Consider the following 24,841-nt stretch of genomic DNA (forward strand, 5'->3'; position numbering starts at 1 on the left):
GCCAACATTGTGTGAATGCAGCATTAGTGTCCTCTGCATGGAGGATGGGTATTCACCTCAATTATTTAATTTAATTTAATTTTGACAGTATTTTCAGTGTCTCGTCATAATTTATTTTTAAATGTCCGAGAGAAAAATAGTGGTCTTTTGTTTTGTTAATGCATTCATATGGTTAATTGACTGCAGTGATGTTGACTGAAGGTGGACGGGGCTTCAGGAATAACAAGGCACCTTCCCTGCAGATAGAGCAGAAGCACTGCCATGGCCCCGTCACTGTCTGGGAGGTTTAACACACACACACACACACACACACACACACACACACACACACACACACACACACACACACACATACACACACACACTCGAGAATGTCAAGTCGTCTGGATGAGACTGACAGTCACCAGGGCCACAGGATCACACTCCCGTGGTGCGGTGCTCTGACAGCCACTACCAGCCACAGTGTGTGTGTGTGCGTGTTCATTTGTGTGTATTACAGTGAAATTACTCAGGGACATGATTCACTATCTGTCTATCTGTGTAATATGTGTTATGTAAACGTGTGTCATGCTGCGTGTACTTTTGTATGTCGGTGGGTTCCCGCTCGAAGAAAACTGTGACTGAATTTTGTTTGGAGAAGCGATTTGTCACTCGCTAATGATGAACTACTTTGCCTCTGCTAGCGGGGTAGAGGAATAAGACAGCTTACGTAAACAACTATCCTGAACTGTCAAATCTACATTAATGTTTTAGATGTGACACCTGTGTTTACAGAGAAATCCTCGCAGTCTGCAACCCCAGAAACACACACATACCTGTTTATGCAAATGAGTACGCTGGGAAAAGAATTCCCATGTGTCAGTCCCATGCAAATCCTGCAGTGTATTATTTGCAAACGGCGAGTCACAGCGAGCGTGTGATTGCAGCCTGATGGATCATATTAGTCTTGGTGACAGAGAAAACACATCACAGACAGTCAAGGAGACTCTCTCTGTCCACATCTGCCAGGGAAGACAAACAAAAAAAAAAGCAGAGGGGAGTGTGTTCGAAAGTTTGTTTTTAATATTAACTAGAAAAAACAAATTTGCCCACTTCCTCCACCCGAGTCTACACAAAATATTTCACTGTCACCCTATGAGAGGAAGTCTCCCAATGCCGAAGTACAGTTCACTAGACAATCGCAGTTTGTGCTGTTGGTAAACAGTATTAAAAATACAGCAGTTAAAACTCAATCAAAAGTACTCATCAGTAAATGTACAGTACAATTGTGTAGCAGTGTAGAGATCAAAACACTTTATATACAATTAACAAAAGAGCAGCGGAAACTACATAACAGACACATTGTCGAGGTCCGTTATTTAAATGAATTTCGATGTCATTTTCCACTCAACATTCAATGACGCACACGGGGGGGTTAGAACTCAGGCCTCTAATCAATATTATAATATTCCCCTCTCCACACACTGATATAAATAGGACACACAGAGAGCTCACACTGCCGCCTCATATTAATATTCTTTACCCTTTACCCAGCAGATCGCCCGTTGGATTTTTTTTTTTTTTCACACCATCGTTGATTTGAACTCGCTGTGTAAATCGAGCTGTTTTCTCAAACAGGTCTCGGTTCCTTCATTCGTGACCTTTTAAAACTTGTCAGCCTCCCACTGTGATTTGTGCTCCAATTTATGGTATTGATTTTAATGTAGTGTATTAATTGCATTGAGTGGTGCAGAATCTGCTGTTGGCTTTATCGCTGAATGGAAACTATGGCAGTCACTCAAATAAAATATTTAATTGCAATTAACTGCATTTAGCATAACAAATATGCTCAAATCATAGCATGGCAAACTGCAGCCCAACGGGCAGCAACAGCTGCAGTGTGTCAGTGTGCTGACTTGACTATGACTTGCCCCAAACTGCATGTGATAAGTGGGCATGTCTGTAAAGGGGAGACTCGTGGGTACCCAGAGCCCATTTTAATTTACATATCTTGAGGTCAGAGGACAAGGGACCCCTATGAAAATGGCTATGCCAGTTTTTCCTCGCCAAAATTTTGCATTAGTTTGGAACGTTATTTAGCCTCCTTCACAAGCTACTGTGAAATGGCGCCAATGGATCCTTAGGTTTCCTAGATTCATATAATGCCAGTATCTTCACTCTAGCTTTAAACCTGAGCCCAGTGCAACCTCCAAAAGAACAAACAGCGGCCGGGTCCCGAAGGCAGCCCGTCGGATTTTTAAGAGCTTAATTAAAATCGCAAGTTGTGTTAATGCATTAAAGAAATTAGTGGCGTTAAAAATAATTTGCGTTAACGCATTATTATCATGTTAACTTTGACAGCCCTAATGGAAACTGAATGTTGAAAAGTACAAAACAGGCACATTCGTATTTTTGACACTGAAAATAGACATTTAAGCACTTAGACCAGCTTCAACTGATTTTTGGGCACTCTAGGGCAGCAGAAACAAGCTCAAGACACAACATTGACACCTTTTTAATTTGATATGGCAAACTTGTTAGCAAACAGTCGCCTATTTACACATCCAGCAGTTACGGAGAAACATTAGCATTCATTTAGTTGTGATTTTGGCAACGTGGTGAATGCAAGTCTAATATTCACTCTCCTTTTAGCTCTGTTTTTGTTCTCCACCAACTTCTTGAGGGAAATATCTGGCTCTTTAGCTGCTAAATGCTCCACTTTGTTCAGCAGCTAGTCGCTAACTGTGTCTGCTGGATGTTTTATGCTGGGCAGGTCGCATACATACGGTTTATTAGAACTTTTTTGCTCAAAACAGCTGCCTGTTGCGTCTGGAAACAACGCTATGAGAACGGTGAGAGTTAACGGAAACACAAATTAAAAGATGCGGGCTGAAAGACGCTAATGCTCTGTAGAGCTAACAGTCATACAAATAGTCAAGTGATTCACTGTTAATCTAAACATATTGAGTACTTTTTTTCTCCAGTGTTTGGAACATAAATCATTCAAATCTCCTTCTTCATTAGCTTATCTTTCCCCTCCTAACAGTAAGACAACAGTGATGACCATCTTGGAGACTGTTAACGGATCTGATGGTCCAATCATGTTTCCTACAAAATTACGTTCCCATACAACTAAACTTCATTCTCAATTACGTTTCGAGGGAAACTTATTTTCTACAGAATTACGGTCGCACGTTTAAACAGTTTTGAACACGTGGTTAACGTTGAAACAAAACAAAAAACACAACAAAACTACTTGGTTAGGTTTGGGTAACAAAAGTACCTGGTTAGGTTCAGGCAACAAAATTACTTGGTTAGGTTTAGGCAAAAACATACCTGGTTAGGTTTAGGCAACAAAAGTACTTGGTTGGGTGTAGGCAACAAAAATACTTGGTTAGGTGTAGGCAACTAAAGTACTTGGATGGGTTTAGGCAACAAAATTACTTGGTTGGGTTTAGTAAAAACAAACACCATTAGTTAACGTTGACGTTTGGTTTCACACTGGACACAAACACCGGTCTCCGGGGGCGAAAGTCAAGTTTGGGGACACATGCACCCCCCCGACCTCCTCCTTACGCGGACTTCTGCAGACTTTCACAACAAACATATTTGTGATACATCAAAAACCAACATAATCTGCGACAAAATACGTTTCCCTCGAAGCGTAATACCCAATGCAGTTTCACTGTATGGGAACGTAATTTTTAGGAGACCAGGCTGGATGGTCGGGGTTTTATTCTGCATCCATCAATGTTGTTCATAAAATCAGTGGAGAACAGACTCCGCTGGTGTAAAAGTACCAGTGGAGCAGGTCGGGATTCAGTGTCTTCAACAAAACTGATGCATGCCAACAACAGGTGGATCAATCCACCAAAAACAGCTGAATTGGGGTTTGACTAAGAAATGCAAATTCATTTGTTAGACGGGAAATTACATTTTTAAAATGTGGCAGAATTTGTGCTTTCCAACATTTAACATCTATCTGCAAAACTCTTGAACAGAGGCTAGAAATATCCATTGGTTGAATCATTTGGGTTCCACGTTATCAAACTATATGAACTTTCCTTTCATCCACATCATATCCATTGTGATTCTGTCGTCGTTTTTTGTGACACTGCTTTTACTAACAGTGGAGCCAGTAAAGATTCACACACCTGTTGTGTTCTTCTCTTTCTGAACAAACAGTCTGTATTGTGTCCACATGTAACACAGGGTGTTGCATAATAAACCACTTAACAGGCAGAGCAACAGACTGGAGGTGAATGTAAGGATGTTATCACATACTGCCATTATTCACTGTGAGAGGGACTCAAAAGGTGGCGGTTACGCAATCTTTCTGCACATAGTAACTGATGGAGACGGTGCTGAACAAATAGGAATACTGCCAGTGCGCGATAACTGTAATCAATAAGGATTTTGGCTCTCTGACAGGAGCGCAGTGTTTGTGAAACAATCGAAGACTCTGTGGTGATGTTAATCACAGAGAGAAAATCCCCCAATACAGGATGTCTGATAATAAAAGATGCAGCAGATTGAAACTCATGTATTTCTATTTATGTTACATAATAGAAGCTGTTTGTGTGTTTACAGTTTGTGTTTGAACCTGAATGTACCTAATGGCCTCAAATAAAGCGTTTTTAAGTGGGAGTGACAGGGCGGTGTACCCAAGAATGGCCCCATCTCCACTTGTAAAAGTCATTACTCCATTAATGGCAGCACAGCACTTCATAGCATCCCTGCTTCTGCTTCAATTATGGTTCAATTCAGTCACTGCATGACCCAAGCACTCAAAATGATGGGGGGAGAGCTGCTGGCTGAGCAACATGAGGGTGATTACTGGTTCCTTGCTCCCTGATCAGAAGTCACTTAAGTCTTCTAAGTCCCTAAATGTCTTCATGTTTTCTATTTGAAGGTGAGAACAAACTTGTCCCTTTGTTCTTCACCCTGCTTCTTCATTAAATATAAAAGGGGTGGAACAGTGGCGTGGAGGATGAACGATGGTCTGATTGTTGCTTTAGTAAAAACGTAGAAAAAGAAGTGACACGTTGGCCTTCATCAGTGGAAGTAAATAGTGCAGACGGAGTCAAGATCCACCGTTTTCCTCCTGTTTTTCACCACCGCGTAAAAGTTCAGATGACTCCGTAGTCCCTGAGAGACTTGAGCAGCACCGTGTCCTTGACATCGCTGAACACCCTGCGGATGTTGTTGGTGTCTGTGGCGCAGGTGAAGTGCGGGTAGAGAGTCTTCCACTCGTCCCTTTGGTCGCGGTTGGTGGCCTGCTGCTCGTACAACTTGCGGATGTAGTTCTTGGCGTCCTCGGGGTCGTGTCTCTTACCTGTAAACAGAGGTGACAATGAGATGAGTAGGGACGCTGGAAGGGGGGATGCTGAGCCTACAGTTTAACTGCAATGAAAATTAAACTCGCTCGTCTCCCATATGAAGTGGCTGTATCCTCACTGTCCTGCATTATTAAAAACTATAGTAACCTGGTTATGGCTTTTCTAAACTCAGGGTTTTTCCCTGCTGTTGCAGACGTTTTTGCACTGCATAAAAACAAAGTGGAGAGCATCTGGACGAGCCGGGGGGGGGGGGGGTGTCATCTACCGGTCATTCTGTTAGAAAGCCGGGCAGAAGTGGTTGTTTACGCACCGGGATGTTACGCACTGATAAAACGATGTTCAGTTTTCTGATTCTGCTCTTTTGATTCATAGAAAATGATTTTACAGGTAAAACACTGCCACCAGAATTAAATGTTCAGACGTTATCTAAAAATAATGGTCCAAAATGATGTAAAATTGCATAGTTTTTAGGTCAAAAACCTTCAAATTTTCTTGGGGGAGGACCCCCAAACCCTCCATTACACTTACTCCAAAGGCTGCACAACATCTATTGTCTTGTAAAAATCCAGGGGGGACCTGAAATTTTGTGTAAAATGTTGCTAATAACTTTTAAATATAAATGATTCTGATCATTCAAATTAAAGCAAGCACAGCATTTAGTATGACGTCATTATATAGACTGACTTTCTCTCAGCACCCCAAACTCTGACTTCCAGCATCCCTGGAGATGAGGAATGGAAAGGGACAACAAATAGGCAAAAGATGAATTTGGATTGGAATAAGTCAATCGTCAGAAAATTAACTATTAACTATAATCGACTCATTGTTAGTCATTTTTCAAGAAAAAAAAACTGAGTGATCCCTAGCTCCATTTTTGTCTTATGTGATAACAAATCAATAATTTGTGGTTTTTTTTTGTTGATAGTCAAAACAAGCAATTTGCAGACTTGTGCTTTAGGAGATTGTAACAGGCATTTTTCACAATTTCTAACTAATTCTGATAAATCAATAGTGAAAATAATTGTATGCTGCAGCCTGAATAAATAGATTAAGCTGATTAAACGTACTGATAGAGAAAGATGATGAAGATCAGAAAATAGTATTTGTATTGAATTAGGCATATAGACTAGATTAGATTAGATTAACTATCATATTTTCAATATGGAATATGGAAACACGGTCCCTCTTCACTCTCAACAATCTTGTTACCTGAGAAAAAGTTGTGCTCTATAATTTCCCAGCTGGTGTAATTTTCGCTGGATGAACAGCAGTTCCAGCTCACAAGTGCAAATTGAATGAAAACATGATTACAGGCAGGATTTCATCACCATAGGAATGGAAATCTTTTGTTGGGGCTGACAGTCATTTTAGTGAGTTTTCTTGTTTATTATTTCGGTAAATAGTTATTACTTGATGACTACCTCTGTCATTTCATCAGGATGTTGTAAAAGCAAAAGCTGAAGTCCTGAAAAATAGACTGCATGATAAAAGCTTTGGAGCATCAACACACCATTACACAAAGGCAACGGGAGACATTTATTAAGGCTGCAACTAATAATTATTTTACATGATTGGTTAAGTCCATCATTCTTTCAATTAATCTATTTTATGTATAAAAAAATGTGCATATCAAAAGTTCCCAAGATCCATAGTGACAGATTGGCTGTTTTGTTCGGCCAGCCTTATGTTCCCTCAGCATCATCCTTGGCCCATGTTAAAATCTGCCTATAACTGTTTGAGATATCGTTCTAACAATACAGTCTGGCAAGTACTTGTTGCCTTCTTTGGTTGGGTAAGTTAGTAGGGGTGTAAGAAAATATCGATACACATGATTATTACGATATTATGTTGTGCGATACTGTATCAACTTTGAATTAACCTCTTAAAGATCCAACGGCCCGCTGTCTGCCCCGGCCGCTATTTGATCTAGGGTGAAGGTACTGGCATCATATGAAACTAGAAAAACCTAAGGAATCCATTGGTAGGGTAAGGAGGGTAAATAACGCTCCAAAGTTAGACTACACAATTTTGGCGAAGAAAAACTGGCATGGCCATTTTCAAAGGAGTCCCATGACCTCTGACCTCAAGATATGTGAATGAAAATGGGTTCTATAGGTACCCACGAGTCTCCCCTTTACAGACATGCCCACTTTATGATAATCCCATGCAGTTTGGGGTAAAAACCATGTTGTTTTAAGTATAGTAGAAGCAGCAATTTAAATGTGTTATTTTTGCCTATCTTAAAATGTTGTATTTCTGCTGCGTTCTTTATCCTAAAATTATATTTAAAAAATCATAATATTTCACCTTGTCTACAGTATCGCAATATATTGAATTGCTACCCCTGTATCATGATACGTATCATATCGCCACATTCTTGCCAATCCACAGCCCTATTAGTTAGGTTTAGGCATGTGGAGTGAGATTAGTTAAGTTTAGGGTAAGAATATCAGTGTAAGCCAGTCAGAGGCAGAGTAGGGCAGGTCATGCCTTTGCCATTGTAGGAAAAAAATATTGCAAAGGTCATTCTGCATAATAATTAGCCATGTGCTTCTGTGTGTTGTATTTTCTGCGCAATGGGCCTTCAGAACAATGGCCGTTTGTTGGGCTGTTGGACAAATGGGCTTTCAGTCCAATGGGACATTTTTCTGACTGTTGGGGCTTTGTAACATTGGGCCGGCGGAACAATGGCACGGCATCGGCGGAGGTACTGATCTGAGGGAATATAGACATGCTCCTTTTTGTTTGACCAACAGACAAATGCCAAACAACTGCTGATACCAGCCTCTCAAATTTCAGGATTTGCCGCTTTTCTTTGTCATATTTGACAGAAAACTGCACATTTTTGCGGTTTCGCACTGGTGGTCGAATAGAGCAAGATATCGAAATAGATTGTAGATTTGAACGGCCATTTCTCACTTTTCTTTTAACATTTTATAGAACAAAATGATTAATTGATTAATCGAGAAAATAGACAGATTAATCAAATTAGAATAATCGTTGGTTGCAGCCCTAAATGAAACACAAAAAGCTGTTAGCAGTGATTGTTTAGGATTTTTTTCTTGATAAATGACAAGCCTATGTTTTGCATCAACAGACTAATCATTTAATTGATTAATCATTTCAGCGCTAGTCCAATTCACCAAGTTTCTCACTGTGTTAACATGGTATAGGACTGTAGGGCTACTCAACAACAGTAGCCTTCACATGTAGTTGCAGCAGCGGTTAGGAAAGGCCACACCGTCTCCGGGCAGGAACACGGCAACATTAGCAGCAAATAGCAGCCAGAGCTAGGAGCTGCTCCCGAGTTGTTGTTAAGGTTAAATTGACATCAACTAGCTTGACCCTGTATGAGTCATTATTTTAACGATGATGGTAAAACACAGTGGGCGTACTGCAGACACACACACACACACACACACACACACACACACACACACACACACACACACACACACACAGACACAAATAATCACTTGCTGTCACTAATTCCCACCTTGCACACACACACACACACACATGTACACCCGGGGGTTTTGCAGGGGGTGCAGGGCTTGCGAGAAGCACAGTATCTGTCTGTGGTTGCCATGGGTAACAGAGGGAGAGAGGGTGGTGGTGGTGGAGGATGGTGGGTCGCAGGGAGGTGGGGACTGTTAGGGCAACGCTTTACAGCCTTTCACACCAGCAGAGCTACAGGCTGCAGCCACATCATTAAGCACACCAAGTACCTGGAAGTGACTCATTTGCAACTGTGTGTGTGTGTGTGTGCAAAGAGAAAGAAAGAAATAATGCCAGCTAAAAAATATATAATTGCTGGCTTTGCTGACACCAGGACAGTGATGAAGGGCTCAGAGTCAGGACTACTGTGCATTATTTCCAGCAGCTGCAGCTGGATATGAGGAGATAGCTGCGTGCCCAAATTCAAATTGGACAGAGGAGGAAAACAACCCCTTCTTTGGCCTCGGACATGATTCTGTCCGCACTGTGATGAGAATACACACCTGCAATTGTGGTTGTTGATGGTGGTGAAATCTGCCGCTGGCTAGGCTCCGCCCCCCCAGGCTTTCCCTCAAATACTGTTGTAATTTCTTGTTTGAATGTTTGAACCCCAACTTCGAGCGTCACCAATGCCTTTGATTTGCTTTAGACATTTCAGACCTGGTGTATTGTGTCAGTGTTCCCACCAATATTTAAGCCAACATCCACACTTCCATACACAGACGTACACACTGTCACAGGTACGCACAAACTTGTTTCATCAGTTTTACTACAAGTTTGTAGTTCATCTGGGGAAATGCGGAAACTATTATTACTAGTATTAGAAACTAGTATATTCCTCATTGATTAATCAATTTTGCTAGAGGTTCTGTGAGACTGGTGCTTAAAGCCACTGGCTCCCAACCTGGGGGCCCCGACCCCCACTTGGGGTCGTCAAAGCTTCGCAAGGCCTTTTTGATTTTAAGGGGTGTAAGACAACGTTTTTAAAAAACATACACTTGGCCTATATCTCAGCATTTCGTTCAATAATGTCAAGAGAACTAAATGAAATTGTTTTTTTCTAAGTCTGGATTATCATTTAATAACCATTAGAAAGATACGCAGTTAAAACAACCAAAAAGCTGATAGAACAATGGCCAAGCGTCAGGGAGAACAAACTGAATTTGTCAAAAAAGAAGCCTATTAAGAAAGTATGATTGATGAAAAAACATAATACAGACAGATAATTGTATTAAACGTTTCTAAAAATAACAGGAAAACTCGTCTCCGATGCAATATTCACAGGAAATAATCTGCTCAAAATTCATCCAAATCGCTCATTTTACACAAACTTCCTGCAGTTATTGCGTTCACTATTTGGGTTAATTGTACAATTTATCAGCTGTTCCGTACCATTATTGTTATGCATTGAATATAATATGAAATATCCCTAAAATATGTCACTTAGTCAGGGCCCGTCAGTTTACTCAATGATAGAAAAGAGGTCCCTTAACGACAAAGGCTGGGAACCACTTTAAGCAATATGCTCAGAGTGACGATGCTAACATGCTGATGTTTAGCAGGTATAAAGTTTATCTTAGTTTAGCGTACTAAAAAGTCAATCTCATTCGGGCGCAGGGGTTCATCCGCTGAGGACCACGAATGTCTGCACAAAATGTCATGGCTGTTGTTGTGATATTTGGTCTGTAAATTGGTGCCTATCAGTATAACATAACCACAACATGCATCCACAGCTTACCTGTGAAGCTGGGAAAGTATTTCTTCAGGTCAGAGGTCTGGACTTTGTCATGCAGGATGTCAGTCTTGTTGAGGAAGAGGATGATGGAGGTGTTGAAGAACCAAAGAGAGTGGATGGTGGTGTAGAACAGAGCCAGACTCTCATGCATACGGTTCTGAAGACAAGAGAGAGACAGATATCATACTGGAGGCTGCAGTCCTTCAGCTCAATATAGGGAGGGGTGGGGGGTGTTGTTGCAGATAAATGAATTACACCAATGAAAAGTGAGAAAACAGTTATCAGGAATGGCAAGACAGATGTGGATGTCTGAGGATGAAGCAGGGAGGAAGCAGTCCTTTAAAGAGAGGAGAGGGGGTCTGGAGCACACGGGCCACTGTGGAGGTTAATGAATGTGTTGGCAGACTTAAAAAGTGTCTGTGAGAGATAAACGGCTTAGTGACAGGATGGGAGCGAGGAAGAGATGGACAGAGGGTTGGAGAGGCTGAGGAAGAGAGAGGGGGAGGTTTTCTTGTGCAAGAGTGAACCCTGCTGGTGAAGGACGAAATGACTGCAGTGAGAGACACATGAAGATGGACGGATGGATGGATTTAGTACTCCACTACATTTCAGAGGTAAATATTTCACTTTTTATTCCACTACATTTATCTAACGACTTCAGTAACTTACTGGTTGATTTAAATATTCAGATTTTTAATTCGAAACATCCAATCAATTTAAGAAATATGATGCACTGTTAAAGATTAAAGTACCAAACCGTATTTAAACATCATTAAAAGGCTGTTTATATGTTGCTGCAGCAATAATAATCCAATAATATAGGGCTGCAACTACCGATTATTTTATTTTTAATATTCAATTCATTTGTTGATTATTTTTTTCAATTAGTCGATTATTGCTTAGTCTACAAAATGTCGTAAAATAGTGAAAAATGTCCATCCCGGTTTCCAAGTATCCAAGGTGACGTCTTCTAATGGCTTGTTTTGTCCGACCAATAGTCCAAAACCAAAAGATATTCAGTTTACAATGCTATAAAACAGGAAAAAGCAACAAATTCATACATCGGAGAAACTGAAATCAGAATATTTAGTATTTTTTGCTTAAAAATGACAAACTATTAATAGATTATCAAAATGGTTGCTAATTATTTTTCTATTTTCTGTCACTCAACTAATCAATTAATTGTTGCAACTCTACAATAATATAATATACTGTTTATATATTGTGTATATGTATATATTGTATATATATAAATAAACACAAAAGTGGAAATTCTGTATAATGAGTACTTTTACTTTTGATATTTTAAGTGCATTTGACTGACAATACTGTAGTTGAGTAAAATATTGAATGAAAGACTTTTCCTTGTAATAGAGTGTTTTACACTCTGATATTGCTTCTTTAACTTAAGTAAATGATCTTATTTCTGATAGATAGATACTGTAGATAGATAGATAGATCGATAGGTAATATTAGTATTTTTACTTTTGACACTTGGTTGTTTCTATTATTTTGTCCACCTTCTGCAGCGGTAGACCTGAGTGAAGGACACAGATACATTTCTCAGTGCTCTTACAATGGTCTCTCTCTCCTCCAGGACCTGGTCGTACTCGCTGAGGGAAGCCAGGAAGATAAGGGAGGTGACGTTTTCAAAACAGTGAATCCACTTCCGACGCTCCGACTTCTGACCGCCTACGTCCACAATCCTGTCAGGGACCGGAGCAGAGGGAGGAAGGACGAGTTAGAAAGGGCAAGAAAAAAAACCATTTCAATCCTTGTCACCTCTGACAAGGAATCAAAACAATCAAATTAGTTTTCTTTATTTTCTTTAAAAACTTTTTTGTAGTAGTGTTTGAAAATGAACGCTGGATCTGGCTTTTATGAATTTGTGGTGTCTTGTAAGTCTGTGCAGGCTGGGCGTCGCTGTGTGCATGACACAGTAATAAAACCTTCATCAGATCCAATGTGCTGGACTACAGAAACAAGACAAACCTTTTCTTCAGTTTAGGTTGTTAATTCTGAGCTATACCTCATGAAGAGCAGGTGTCACTTCATTTGGGAACACAATATTCCTCTAAAGTTAACTTGTCTGCTTAGCTGGTTTCAGAAAGAAACAACACCAACACACGTTATAATTAAACCCAGAGAGCGACACCTCTCTTCCCAGTAGGGACTTTTGTACAGACTCAATCAGAAATGTGATCCTGGTACGTCCAAACAGGCGTGAGCAGACAAAGCCGTGCAGTGAATAGTGTCGGTATTAGATTCGACAGGGTGGTAATGTGAAGACTGGCCACCTTAGTGTGATGGTCTTGATGGTGAAGGAGTAGTCGTGAATGCCCGTGGTGGGGAATCGAACTCGCAGCACGTCCTGCTCTGTGGGGATGTAGTCTGGGGCGGAGATGCGGTCCAGGCTACTCATGTAGCTGAAGGAGAGAAAAAGAAAGTTTTACAGCAGTCACAACAGGAGACCTCTAGTAAAACATATTGTCTCTGTTTACACCACATCCAGCCTCGGCCACGTAAAACAAACTAAAGATATAGGATGATAAAAAAACAGTGATTAAAAATACAAGAAGGGAGTGGAGTGAGTCCATATCACCTTGTGTACAGACGAGGGCTTTATGGCTCGTGTTGATACAAGCTGTCATTAGCTACTACCTGTCTCTTATCATACACACCGAGATGATTGAGCTGCTGGGTAAACACGGAGCAGAACAGCAGTAGAAAAGAGAGAAAACAGAGGCAGGCTGAGCCTTTGTTCTGTGACACATCAGATACTTTGAGCGTGAGGCTCATATACTGTATGTTAAATCTTTTCATGTTCATTAAAAAGATACAGTCTGAGGGTATCTCTGTACGGTGACTTATTCAGGTTTTCCTTATCAGTTTAAAAGAAGGTTAGCTGGCTGTGGCTTCCTCAAATACTCTTTGATCAACTGGTGGTTTCAACATGGCTGAAAAATGGCTGGATACAGTAGAGTCAGTAAAGAACTAGCCCCCTCCAGTGGTCTCAGTACAAAATACAAAAACGTATTCTGGGTGCTACGATGACAAACAAGGATGTGGGGCTGAAACAAAAGCAAAAATCAAAAACAAAATGAGGCCAGGTCAAGAAATAAATATCCCTTCTTTTAAGATAAAGTCATAAAAAGATAGTTTTCTTGAAATCACAAAAAATAAAAGAAAACTGAGAATAAACACTGAAAAACAGGAAATAATAACACACAGCTTCTTCGGTCGTCCTTAAACTCGACAGTAAGAAAAGCATGAGCTTAAAACAACTTGTCTAGACGGCCATTTTTCTTTCGCTGCGTGTCCACTTGTGAGTTTTGGTACAAAGGTCAGACGTGGCATAAACAAACAATACAACAATATGTTGCCACACGTTCTCTTGTCTTACATTAGCTGGTACCGAAACTGTGACGTTATCGCTGCAGTTGAGTCCTGACTTTAGTACAGATAAAATATTGGCCTGTTTGATATTAGCATGATGGCACATGTACATGTTGCTGTTTGTGTTCAAAGGTCTTATTCCTATTGCTATCTGTCCATGCAGATAATTGATAATAGATAGATAATAAATAGATCATTGTCAATAATTTCAGCAATTCAGTCATTTTTAAAGGAAAAATGTCAAATACTGGTTCTGAAAAGCGAGAATTTTCTAAGTCTTATATCATCTACCAATTTGAAGACGTCACCTTGGGTAGTTTTAATTAGCAATTTTTCAAAAAAAATGTTACATTTCATATATTGAATGATTAATCAATAATGAAATTAAATGTTATTTGCAGCTCTAGTCATAATAATATACTTTTTTGAAACCACTAAAATTCTTTGCACTTAAAAAGTGTTGTAAAGTGTGCAGTAAATACATATACAGTAGCAGAATATTTCTATTTGGTCATTGAAAGCTGAGGGAGGCAGTTTTATATTTGGTGTTATTGGGCACAAATTCTACAATAACTTTTCAGCATATTGTAATTCAAGTGCTACCCCAGGGTAGGCAGTTTTCTGGAAAAGTAAAAAAAAAAAGCCAGAATTTGGAAACACAGCCCACATCCTCATCCTTTTTTTTTTAATTCTATTTTATTCTAATGTTTTTATCTATTCTTTTGTTATTATACTGTTTGACTTGCACCAACATAACCAAAGCAAATTCCTAGTGTAAATCTCTTACACCTGGCAATAAACACAATTCTGATTCTGATTCTGATTCTGATCCTGATCCTGCAGCTCTCCTCTCTCCCCTCTCTGTCCTAAGCTCCTCCCACCAGGCATATGCGTGCGCTTCACACAGTAATCAGTACAAGTACTAGTCACTCATTTCAAACATCATCCCGATCGTGATCGTGATTGTGATCCCGATGCCGTTATATAGCAGCATTTCTGAGTACTACTGTCCTGTTTTCTTTGCAAACTTGTGGGCCTGTAAAGCCCTTTGAGATGCCATCAAGGCTCTAGCGAGCTACAATGTCGGCAAAGTGTTTCAGAGACGGAGAGAAAATGTTGCTAATAGTTTAGCTTTCTACTCACTGTAGCTGTGATATATGCTCCACAGCTGTGTGGTCACACAGAAGGCTAAACTATTGGAGAGATGGAGATAAAATGATGCTTTCCCCGAGCTACTGCCGTAGCTACCGTACAGGTAGATGTGAGGCTAGCTCACTGCGCTAGCCGCAGCGGTAAGCAGAAGGCTAAACTATTAGTATAATACTAACTAATAGTATTATTACTATTTTCTCTCCATCTCTGAAACGCTTCGATGATATTGTCAGACTCTTTTTGATAAGTCCATCTTCCTTTTTTGGGTTGCTCTGCAGTTGTTGCCAATGCTGGAATATCACCGGCTAGATTTTTGAAAGCCTGAAAACAGAGCCATGAGGAGGTGCAGAAGTGTAGTTTTCTCTCAGAACACTTGAATTACAATATGCTGAAAGGTTATTATGGATGTTTTGCCCAATGATGCCAAAAATATACTGCCTATCCCTGCATTAAAGGTACAGTGTGTAGGATTTGGCAGCATCTAGCGGTGAGGTTGCAGATAGTCGTCAACTGAACTTCTCTCGTGTGCTTAGCCTTTAGGAGAACTACGGTGGCCGACGTGAAAACGTGATTGGCCCTCTCTAGAGCCAGTGTTTGGTTTGTCTGTTCTGGGCTACTGTAGAAACATGGCAGCTGGCGAAGAGGACCCGCTCCCTATGTAGATATAAACAGCTCATTCTCAGGTAATAAAAACACAACGATTCTTAATTTCAGATGATTATGCGCTAAAGAAAACATACTCATTAATATTATATTCCATTTCTGACAATAGATCCCCCTAATTGTTACACACTGCTCCTTTAAGAGGTGTGTTCTAGTCTTTATTTCCATATACGTTGTGATGCCTCGTCTTGCAGAACACCATATATCATAGATTCCTGTACTGTGATATCATCTTCAGCAACTTTTTTGATCATGCAATACCCTAGAGAGCTTTGACTTCCAGTGTGACACAGCTACTCACTACTCTGTGGAGTCCAGGAGCTGGTACTCGCAGCGACGGGCGTAACAGACCCGGATGCCCGAATCTGCCCAGAGGCGACCGATTGCGTCAGCGTGACCCCGATCCAGCTGGCTGATCTGCACTGTGTTTACGTCCTGCAGCCGCCTGGCGTAGAGCTGAAAGACAGCGAGAGACATGTTAGATTTTGCATCTGACTGTTACAGGTTTCCTGTGTGTTCATGATGTTGCTGCCAGCTTCTATTTATACACTATAACATGCTGAGTGTGTGTTTCTGTGTTTGATGCCTCTTGTTTAACGTGGGCATAATCTCACGTCTCCGGTGAGTGCAATTGCCCTGATGCCCGCACATCTGTGTTGACGTCTGTGTTTGTTTATGTGTGTTGAGGTCCGTGTTATGTGCGACTGGTCTACCTCGTTCTCGGGGTTGAAGTAGGGGATTCTGAGAGCGGTCATGGCTCCCGTCATGGCCTTCATGGCACTGAGGATGTTCTGGAAGATGCATTTGGAAAAGGTCCTCCTCTCCTCCTCTGAGAAGCCTCGTCCGTGGATGATCCTCATCTGTCGGATGAAAGTGGTTTTTCCGCTCTCCCCAGTACCTGAGGAAATAATAATGACCAAAAGTTGTTATATAAAATACCATTTTTATCAACAGCTCAGAGGTCAGCGCCGTCGTCTCACTGTGTGTTGGTTTGGGCCTCTGTTTATTCATGTTCTACTTGTGTCTTTATGGGTTTCCTCCATGTTTTCCAGCTTCCTCCCACAGTCCAAAGATATGCTACTGTGGGTTAGCCTTTGTACCGCTGGGTTAGCCTTTGTGCTACAGAGTTGGCCTTTGTGCCATTGGGTTAGCCTTTGTGCTACAGAGTTGGCCTTTGTGCCACTGGGTTAGCCTTTGTGCTACTGGGTTAGCTTGCCGAGCAGCGGCTCTCACTCGTCCTTTGACTCGGTGGTTGTGCGCTCATGAACAAGTTAACTCCTGGACTTTACAGTCGGCCCATTTTCCTTGTTTTTCTTCCATTTATTTCGTTACGAGTTGTTGTCTGTTGTTTACACGGCTAACGGGTTATTAAATAAGATGGTTTTCGGTGCTGCATTGGCTCATGTGTTCAACCAATCACTGTACACTTGCATCACTCACGGTTCCTCTTGTGTAAATGAGCAACTGCACAGCCTGTCCCGCTGCCCCAAGTGGCCAAACAAATCAATAATGCATCTTTAAAGTAGCCAAGAGAAAGATTCAACCTTAAGTAGCTGTATGAATACAACATATAAAACAGCTTGATGCAGTTGACTTTTTTAATGATAGACATTTTGAGATGTCATAACAGGAAAGTGTTAATTAATTAATTAATAATAACAAGTGATTGTTGTTAGATCCACCTGTGTGTTTGCTGCTATGAAAGGTCAAAATGTAATGCTGCAAAAAAAGGATTTTGTCAAATTTAAGTGGATAGATGTGCGGACTGCTATTAAATGATTAATTGAAGCTTTAGGAAAGAACAGAAGCAGTAAAATCCAAACGGTCAGAAGCTGAATTTCAACAAGACAATACTGTGAGTCGTAACAGCGTCGTTTCTCAGCTACTTCTGCAGTTAAGGGATGAAAAGATAAGAGCCCTTAAAGGAAAACCAGTAAACCACAACAGAAGAACAAGGTGACTGACTGAGTGACGCTGTTGAACCGGACGTTTCTCTAAAAGAGGCCTGTTTTTTCTTCGCTGTTCATTTTCAGCCTCAGAGTCAAATAGTGCCTGAGACAAAAAGAAAAACTTAGTTTCTTTTCTTTGATAGCCTCATTTTAATGAATATTATATTGACACATCCTTTATTTTCTATATTTCTGTATTTCATGACAAGTTGTTGTTTGTATATTGCTCCATACTAATGCAGAGCAGAGCAGCAGTGATTTAGTTGCTGCTGTCTGGTGCTCTTTGGATGTGTATCTTTAAATCAGCCATCTGCAAGAGGAAACTAAAACTCGTATTATTCCACCAACACTTTCCTGTAATTTCTCAATGCTGCTTTCAAAGAAGAGCATATAATCCTCCAACCAAACCAAAGTCCTGTTCCCGCACACAAACATTTGCTTCCTGTCATTCTACACAGTGACACAGGAAATAAGACTGAGCAGTAATTCAATATTATTGTTTACTGTCTCTCTCCATATCATTGCAGGGTTTCCCCCAGGAAATTTACCAGATCCTGACGCATCTTGTCTTGTTATCCATCTAGTTTGCTAAACATTACACAGTGACTAACACACTAAACAAAAGACACACAAGGTATTTGAAATAGCACCTCTGAATGTTTTATTTCAAGAATATGTTTACGATGTAGGCGGCGGTAGTTATTATTTTAGGCGAGGTCGTCCACCTTCACAATAAAACAATAAAACGCTGCAGTAAACCAGCTGTACACTTGTCATATACACATGTTGTGGCTCACAGTGCAGTCGAAAAAAAGTGGTAATTTAATCAATTAGTCAATCGAAAGAAAATAAAAACACTTTTGATAGTTGATTAATCCTTTAAGTCATTTAATAATTAAAAAAAAGCCAAATATTCACTGGTCTCAGCCTCTAAAATGTGATAATTTGCTACTTTTTACTGCTTTATTTCATTGTAAATTGAATATCTTTGGAGTTTTGGTTGGACAAAAACAACAAATCATTTAAATAATCAGGAGAATAATCAATAATTAATATAATTGTAAGTTGCAGCTCTATTTCTTCTTGTTTAAAATAGATATGGGATTTTGTTCTATTATAACATAAAAAAATTTTTTTATTCAATGTGATGATCATCAGTTCAACTATTTAACACGTGGTTTTTGATAATTTTGTTCTGTATCAATATATAATATCAGGAGACCCGTGTTCGAGACCTTTGTTGACCGGTGTTTTGTTTTGAAAGTTGTCAAGTGACGATTGTCACTTGTTTTTTATTGACGTTTGTGACGTGTTTTTCGTAGTTGTTTCCGTACGTGTTTTACTTAGTTTACGTACTTATTTTAAGCCCAACCATAACATTTTTCCTACCATAACTAAGTGGTTTTCTTGCCTAAACCTAACCAAAGAGTATAGAAGCAAAAAGACGGAACTCCGGTGTTCTTTTGACAACAGCCGCTGCCGCCATTTTGGACTGAAAATTATATTTATAATATTTTATTGTTCAACACAGGCCATTTTGGTAGAATATGACAATAGAACATACAGCGGGTAAAATAAGTATTAAACACGTCACCATTTTTCTCAGTAAATATATTTCCAAAGGCGCTATTGACATGACATTTTCACCAGATGTTGGTAACAACCCAAGTAATTCATACATATAAAGAAACCAAAACAAATAAGTTCAGAAATTAAGTTATGTGTAATGATGTGAAATGACACAGGGAAAAAGTATTGAACACATGAAGAAAGGGAGGTGCAAAAAGGCATGGAAAGCCAAGACAACAGCTGAAATCTATCAGTAATTAGAAAGCAATCCGGCCCCTTGTCAGTGCAAATTAATATCAGCTGGTTCAGTCCCAACTGATCGCCTATAAAACGGTGTCTCATTACAAAGGTGTCACAAGAAACATCTCATGATGGGTAAAAGAGAAAGAGCTCTCTCAAGACCTTCGCAACCTTATTGTTGCAAAACATACTGATGACATTGGTTACAGACGCATTTCTAAACTTCTGAATGTTCCAGTAAGCACTGTTGGGGCCATAATCTGGAAGTGGAAAGGAAACATCATTTCACCATAAACTGGTCACGACCAAGTGCTCCTCGCAAGATTTCTGACAGAGGAGTGAAAGAATTATCAGAAGAGTTGTCCAAGAGCCAAGGACCAATTGTGGAGAGCTTCAGAAAGACCTGGAATTAGCAGGTACAATTGTTTCAAAGAAATCCATAAGTAATGCACTCAACCGCCATGGCCTGTATGTACGCTCACCACGCAAGACTCCATTGCTGAAGAAAAAGCATGTTGAAGCTCGTTTAATGTTTGCTGCACAACATTTGGACAAGCCTGTGAAATACTGGGAGAATATAGTCTGGTCAGATGAGAGCAAAATTGAACTCTTTGGATGCCATAATACACACCATGTTTGGAGGACAAATGGCACTGCACATCACCCTAAAAACACCATACCAACAGGGAAGTTTGGAGGTTGTAACATCATGGTGTTGGGCTGCTTTTCAGCATACGGTACTGGCAAACTTCACATAATTGAAGGAAGGATGAATGGAAAAATGTACCGAGACATTCTTGATAAAAGTCTGCTGCCATCTACCAGGATGACAGGACAATGATCCCAAACACACAGCCAAGGAAACTCTCAATTGGTTTCAGAGAAAGTAAATAAAGCTGCTAGAATGGCCAAGCCAATCACCTGACTTGAATCCAATTGAAAATCTATGGAAAGAACTGAAGATCAGAGTTCATAGAAGAGGCTCACGAAACCGTCAAGATTTCAAGACTGTTTGTGTGGAAGAATGGGACAAAATCACACCTGAGCAATGCATACGACTAGTTTCTCCATACAGGAGGCGTCTTGAAGCTGTCATTACCAACAAAGGCTTTTGTACAAAGCATTAAATAAATATCAGTAAGCGTGTTCATTTCTTCTTCCCTGTGTCATTTCACATTATTACACATAACTTAATTTCTGAACTTATTTGTTTTGGTTTCTTTGTATGTATAGATTACTTGGGTTGTTACCAACATCTGGTGAAAATTTCATGTCAATAGCACCTTTGGAAATATATTTACTGAGAAAAATGGTGACGTGTTCAATACTTATTTTACCCGCTATATATATCATTTTGTTTTACTCTGGTGCTGCTCTTTTTAGGCGGATGTTTTACTGGCGTCCGGTAGTCGCTTTCAGTCCAAAATGGCTGAAGCGTAGCTCAATTGACTTTCACTTCTTGGCAATATACGTTCTTTGACGTAACTGCGGACGTTTGCGTGGCATACAAATGACACGAGGAATGTCCATGGAATGTTCCCCGGTCCCTTCCCATGAGACCGGGTTGGTATATCTGACCCCATTAAAGCAAGGAGCGCCTTGGTAGCCGAGTGGTTACAGCGTATGCCATGTAACCACAACATCCAGCCTTGGCACCTTTGTTGCATGTCAAACCACTCTCTCTCTCTCTATCTCTCTCTAACCATCTCTATAGTGTCCTGTCAAATAAAAGCGAAAATGCCAAAAAAAAAAGCATCAAAGCAGACGCATCACTGCTGCCAATCAGGTCACCAAAAAGTCATCCAACCAGCTGTAGAGTTGGCTTGTAGGTTTCTGTGGTTTCAGGTACAACCGATCCCAATCTGGACCATACTTTACATACTATCACACATGCTTTGCATAGTTTTCTCTGTTGGCTGCAGGCTACCAAACAGGCCAAGCAGTTTTAACATGCATGACAGGTGTGTTCCTCTATATAGGCTACTGTCCTCTTGTATTTCTGTCAGTTTGATTTGATTTATTAAAGGGACTGTTTGTAACTTTTTACACGTATAAATCTACCCGGTCGGTTTCCCAAGCGCGCTCGCGTTTGCGCGCTCGCGTGTGGCCGGAGTCTCTGCTCCGCTGCCTGCTTGCCTTCACTCACACGCGCACTGCACACTGCACACTGCAAACTGCAGAAGACTTAGTTTAGCTCTGAGAATATCTAGTGAATGTACAGTAGACGTTTGTGCAGAAATAAATGCTGCAGCTCCTCCAGACCAACAGAGGTTTCCCGTGTCTTGTGAAGTGACGGGGCTCCTCAGCGAGAAATGTTATCGTCTCCGACCGGGTGCCGGTGTATCCCTCCCACCGCGGTCGGAGACGATAACGTTTCTCTTCCTGCTTCAGCCCCGGAGGCTGTTAACAAGCATTTTCTGAAAGTTACAAACAGTCCCTTTAAATATATTTGCCATCACTGATTTTTTTTTTTTTTTTTGCTCTTATACTGCCATCATGAATATAATATAACAGATGAACAAAGGTGCTCTGTGTGCAGTCACTGACCCAGCAGGAGGATTTTAATTTCCCTTCTCTCCTTCTTCTTCTGCTGCTTGAGGATCCTCTTGATCTCTTTGTCCACTGCGATGTCGGTCTTCTCCTCCTCGGTCAGACAGCACATACATGTGCGCTGGCACCACAGCCAGCAGTCCGCCATGGTCCACCCCAAAAAAAACACTGAAATGAAAACTTGTTAATGAATAATCAGCTGGGCGTAATGAGCCGATAAGGACTGACAATAAAACGCCTGTGTGTGAAGTGTCCCTTTAATGTCGCTTTAGTTTTTACTTTCTAGGTAAATCATCAGACCTGTCAGGGTTTTATTCTAACACACACGCCCACAGAAATCTGACTTGGATACTGTACCTGAAAATGTAAACAGGCGACTTTTAATGGTGGTTCCCACCTTTACAGTGGAGCAGGAGCTCTGCCATATTATAAATATTATTTTATTAATATTATTCACCTGGTTGAGTCTTTTTTTTTTAAATGCTGCTGTGACAACATGTTCAAAAGAAGTGTGGAAGTTATACAGTAAAAGCTCCTTACCTCAAAATCAGTCCGTCACACTCTCTGAAGTCGAGCAGGTAAACCTTGTAAGAGCTCCTTTAGGTCCATGTCCATGTTGTCCTCGGTCCACTTCCACTTCCACCTGCTGCTCGCTAACAGCTAAACAGCTACTATCGTGTCATTAGCCCGCTGATAGGAAGATAAAGCAACTTTCAGCCCACACGAAACAACCTGCCGCTTTGGGAAAGTCCACCGCGCCTACAGAGGAATGTGCAGTCTCTCTCTCTCTCTCTCTCTCTCTCTCTCTCTCTCTCTCTCTGGTCCGCTGGAGACTCTCTGTAGCAGGAATGCGCTCTGGGCTGCGACGCGGCAAGAGAGCGGCAAACTACCGCAGCAGCGCCGGAAGTCAGACCATTCTGCCTATAAAATAAGAGCATTGTTGTTGCTGTTACATAGTTCTTAGACAATTATTGCATAAAAGAAACATTTTAGATGTTGAAACGGAGTAAATTGCTGTTTTGCTGATTGTAAGAAATGGAATGTAGTTGAAAGCACCACGTTAAAGTAGTGGTTTATTATAGCTTAAAGGGGCCATGTTATAAAAAAGTGAAATTTTCATGTTTTTTTATTACAAAGTAGGCTTAAGTCCTATATAAATACTGTGAAAGTATCGAAACGCTCAATCCACAGGGAAATACACACAGCCCCTATTCAGAAACTCTGCATTTGAAACAAGCTGTTAGGATTTCTGTCCATTTGTGATGTCACAAATATACAATATTTAGACCCTTTACACAGTTTTAAACATAAACATTCTAAATGTGTTGTAGTTTATTACTGATTGCAGTGTATGAGAATGTCATCAGCTGACAGGAAGTACACATGGACCCAAGCTGTTGCCTAACAACGCAATTCTGTTGCAATTCCGTCAAAATGCGCTAAAACAGCGTTTCAGACAAAGGATAAATACAGGCATATTCAGGCTGACAGTATGAGGAAAATAAAGGGTTTTTTGAACATTACAGCATGTAAACCTGTTCTAGTAGAAACACAAAATACAAGTATGAACCTTAAAATGAACACGATATGGGACCTTTAAAGTGGCAGTAGGCAGAATGTTTTTGACATCATTGGGCCAAAATTCCATAATAACCTTTCAGCATATTGTAATTCAAGTGCTGTGAGAGAAAACTAGACTTATGCACCTCCTCATGGCTCTGATTTCAGGCTTTAAAAAATCTACTTTGGCCAATCACAGGTTTCAGAGAGAGAGCGTTCCTATTGGCTGTTCATTCAACGGAGGCCGCTGTCAATCACTCGCAAACTCCGATCAAACAGTCAAACTAGGCAGCGCTGATCAAATATGAATCAATAATCTGTTACTGTAATGCCTATTTCTCTCCTCAAATGTTTTCAGAAACATCTTGTAGTGTACTGTTTAGCTGTAAAATGAGAAAGTTTCCTCCGAATGGTTGGAGGTGCTTGGTATTTCCTCAACTGATCTCAACATGGCTGCCGGGTCACAAACTTTCTCATTTTACAGCTAAACAGTACACTACGGGATGTTTCTGACAACATTTGAGGCGAGAAATAGGCATTACAGTAACAGAATATTGATTCATATTTGATCAGCGCTGCCTAGTTTGATCGTTTGATCGGAGTTTGCGAGTGATTGACAGCTGCTCAGAGACGGCAGGCTCCAGCTCGGCTCTGATTGGTTGTTTTCCTCCGGTCTGTGAAATCTTGCAAATGCCATTAGGAGCACCGGAGGACACAGACGCACAGAATTTTTTTCAGATTACCTGTCTCATGCACTACTCTCAGGATATAGTGACCGTTTTATAAAAATAACTTTTTGTTAATTACTTTTGCTCCAATTTTACCCACTGCTGCTTTAAAGGTCCTATTGATAACATTGATAACATTCAGCCAATAGATGTCACATTCTCCCTCCCCTGTTCCATTGTATCTACTTCACAACAAATCGTGGCCACATATCTTGAGGTCAGAGGACAAGGGACCCCTTTGAAAATGGCCACGACAGTTTTTCCCCGCCAAAATTTAGCGCAAGTTTGGAGCGTTATTTAACCTCCTTCACGACAAGCTTGTGTGACATGGTTGATACCAATATATTCCTCTAGTTTCATATGATGCCAGTATCTTCACTCTAGTTTTAAAACTGAGCCCACTACAACCTCCAAAAGATCGATTGCATTAAGGCGTTAATACAATTTTATAATTGAACATTACCTGTGGATTGCCATTTTATG

The 24,841-nt window shown here is 40.5% G+C and overlaps 2 protein-coding genes across 5 annotated transcripts in view; one reads left to right on the forward strand and one right to left on the reverse strand.

The window, feature by feature from the left end:
- Positions 1 to 24,841, forward strand: part of LOC141767810 (C2 calcium-dependent domain-containing protein 4C) — a 111,141-nt gene that overhangs the window by 53,521 nt on the left and 32,779 nt on the right. The gene's annotated exons all lie outside the window — the stretch shown is intronic.
- On the reverse strand, positions 1,041 to 22,909 carry LOC141767811 (guanine nucleotide-binding protein subunit alpha-14-like). Of its 2 annotated transcripts, none has more exons than XM_074635454.1 (9): positions 22,611 to 22,909; positions 22,068 to 22,238; positions 16,476 to 16,660; positions 16,064 to 16,218; positions 12,849 to 12,977; positions 12,128 to 12,257; positions 10,555 to 10,708; positions 3,780 to 5,314; positions 1,041 to 3,664 (listed from the first exon to the last, which is right to left on the reverse strand). In XM_074635454.1, exons 2-8 carry the CDS (start codon positions 22,216 to 22,218, stop codon positions 5,109 to 5,111), a joined length of 1,110 nt encoding a protein of 369 aa, XP_074491555.1. In that variant the 5' UTR covers positions 22,219 to 22,238; positions 22,611 to 22,909; the 3' UTR covers positions 1,041 to 3,664; positions 3,780 to 5,108. The 2 variants fall into 2 exon arrangements, with proteins under 2 accessions (XP_074491555.1, XP_074491553.1); XM_074635452.1 differs by having other exon boundaries at positions 3,789 to 5,314; positions 22,611 to 22,908.

This window comes from Sebastes fasciatus, chromosome 5 (genome assembly GCF_043250625.1).
Source record: "Sebastes fasciatus isolate fSebFas1 chromosome 5, fSebFas1.pri, whole genome shotgun sequence".
NCBI lineage: Eukaryota > Metazoa > Chordata > Actinopteri > Perciformes > Sebastidae > Sebastes > Sebastes fasciatus.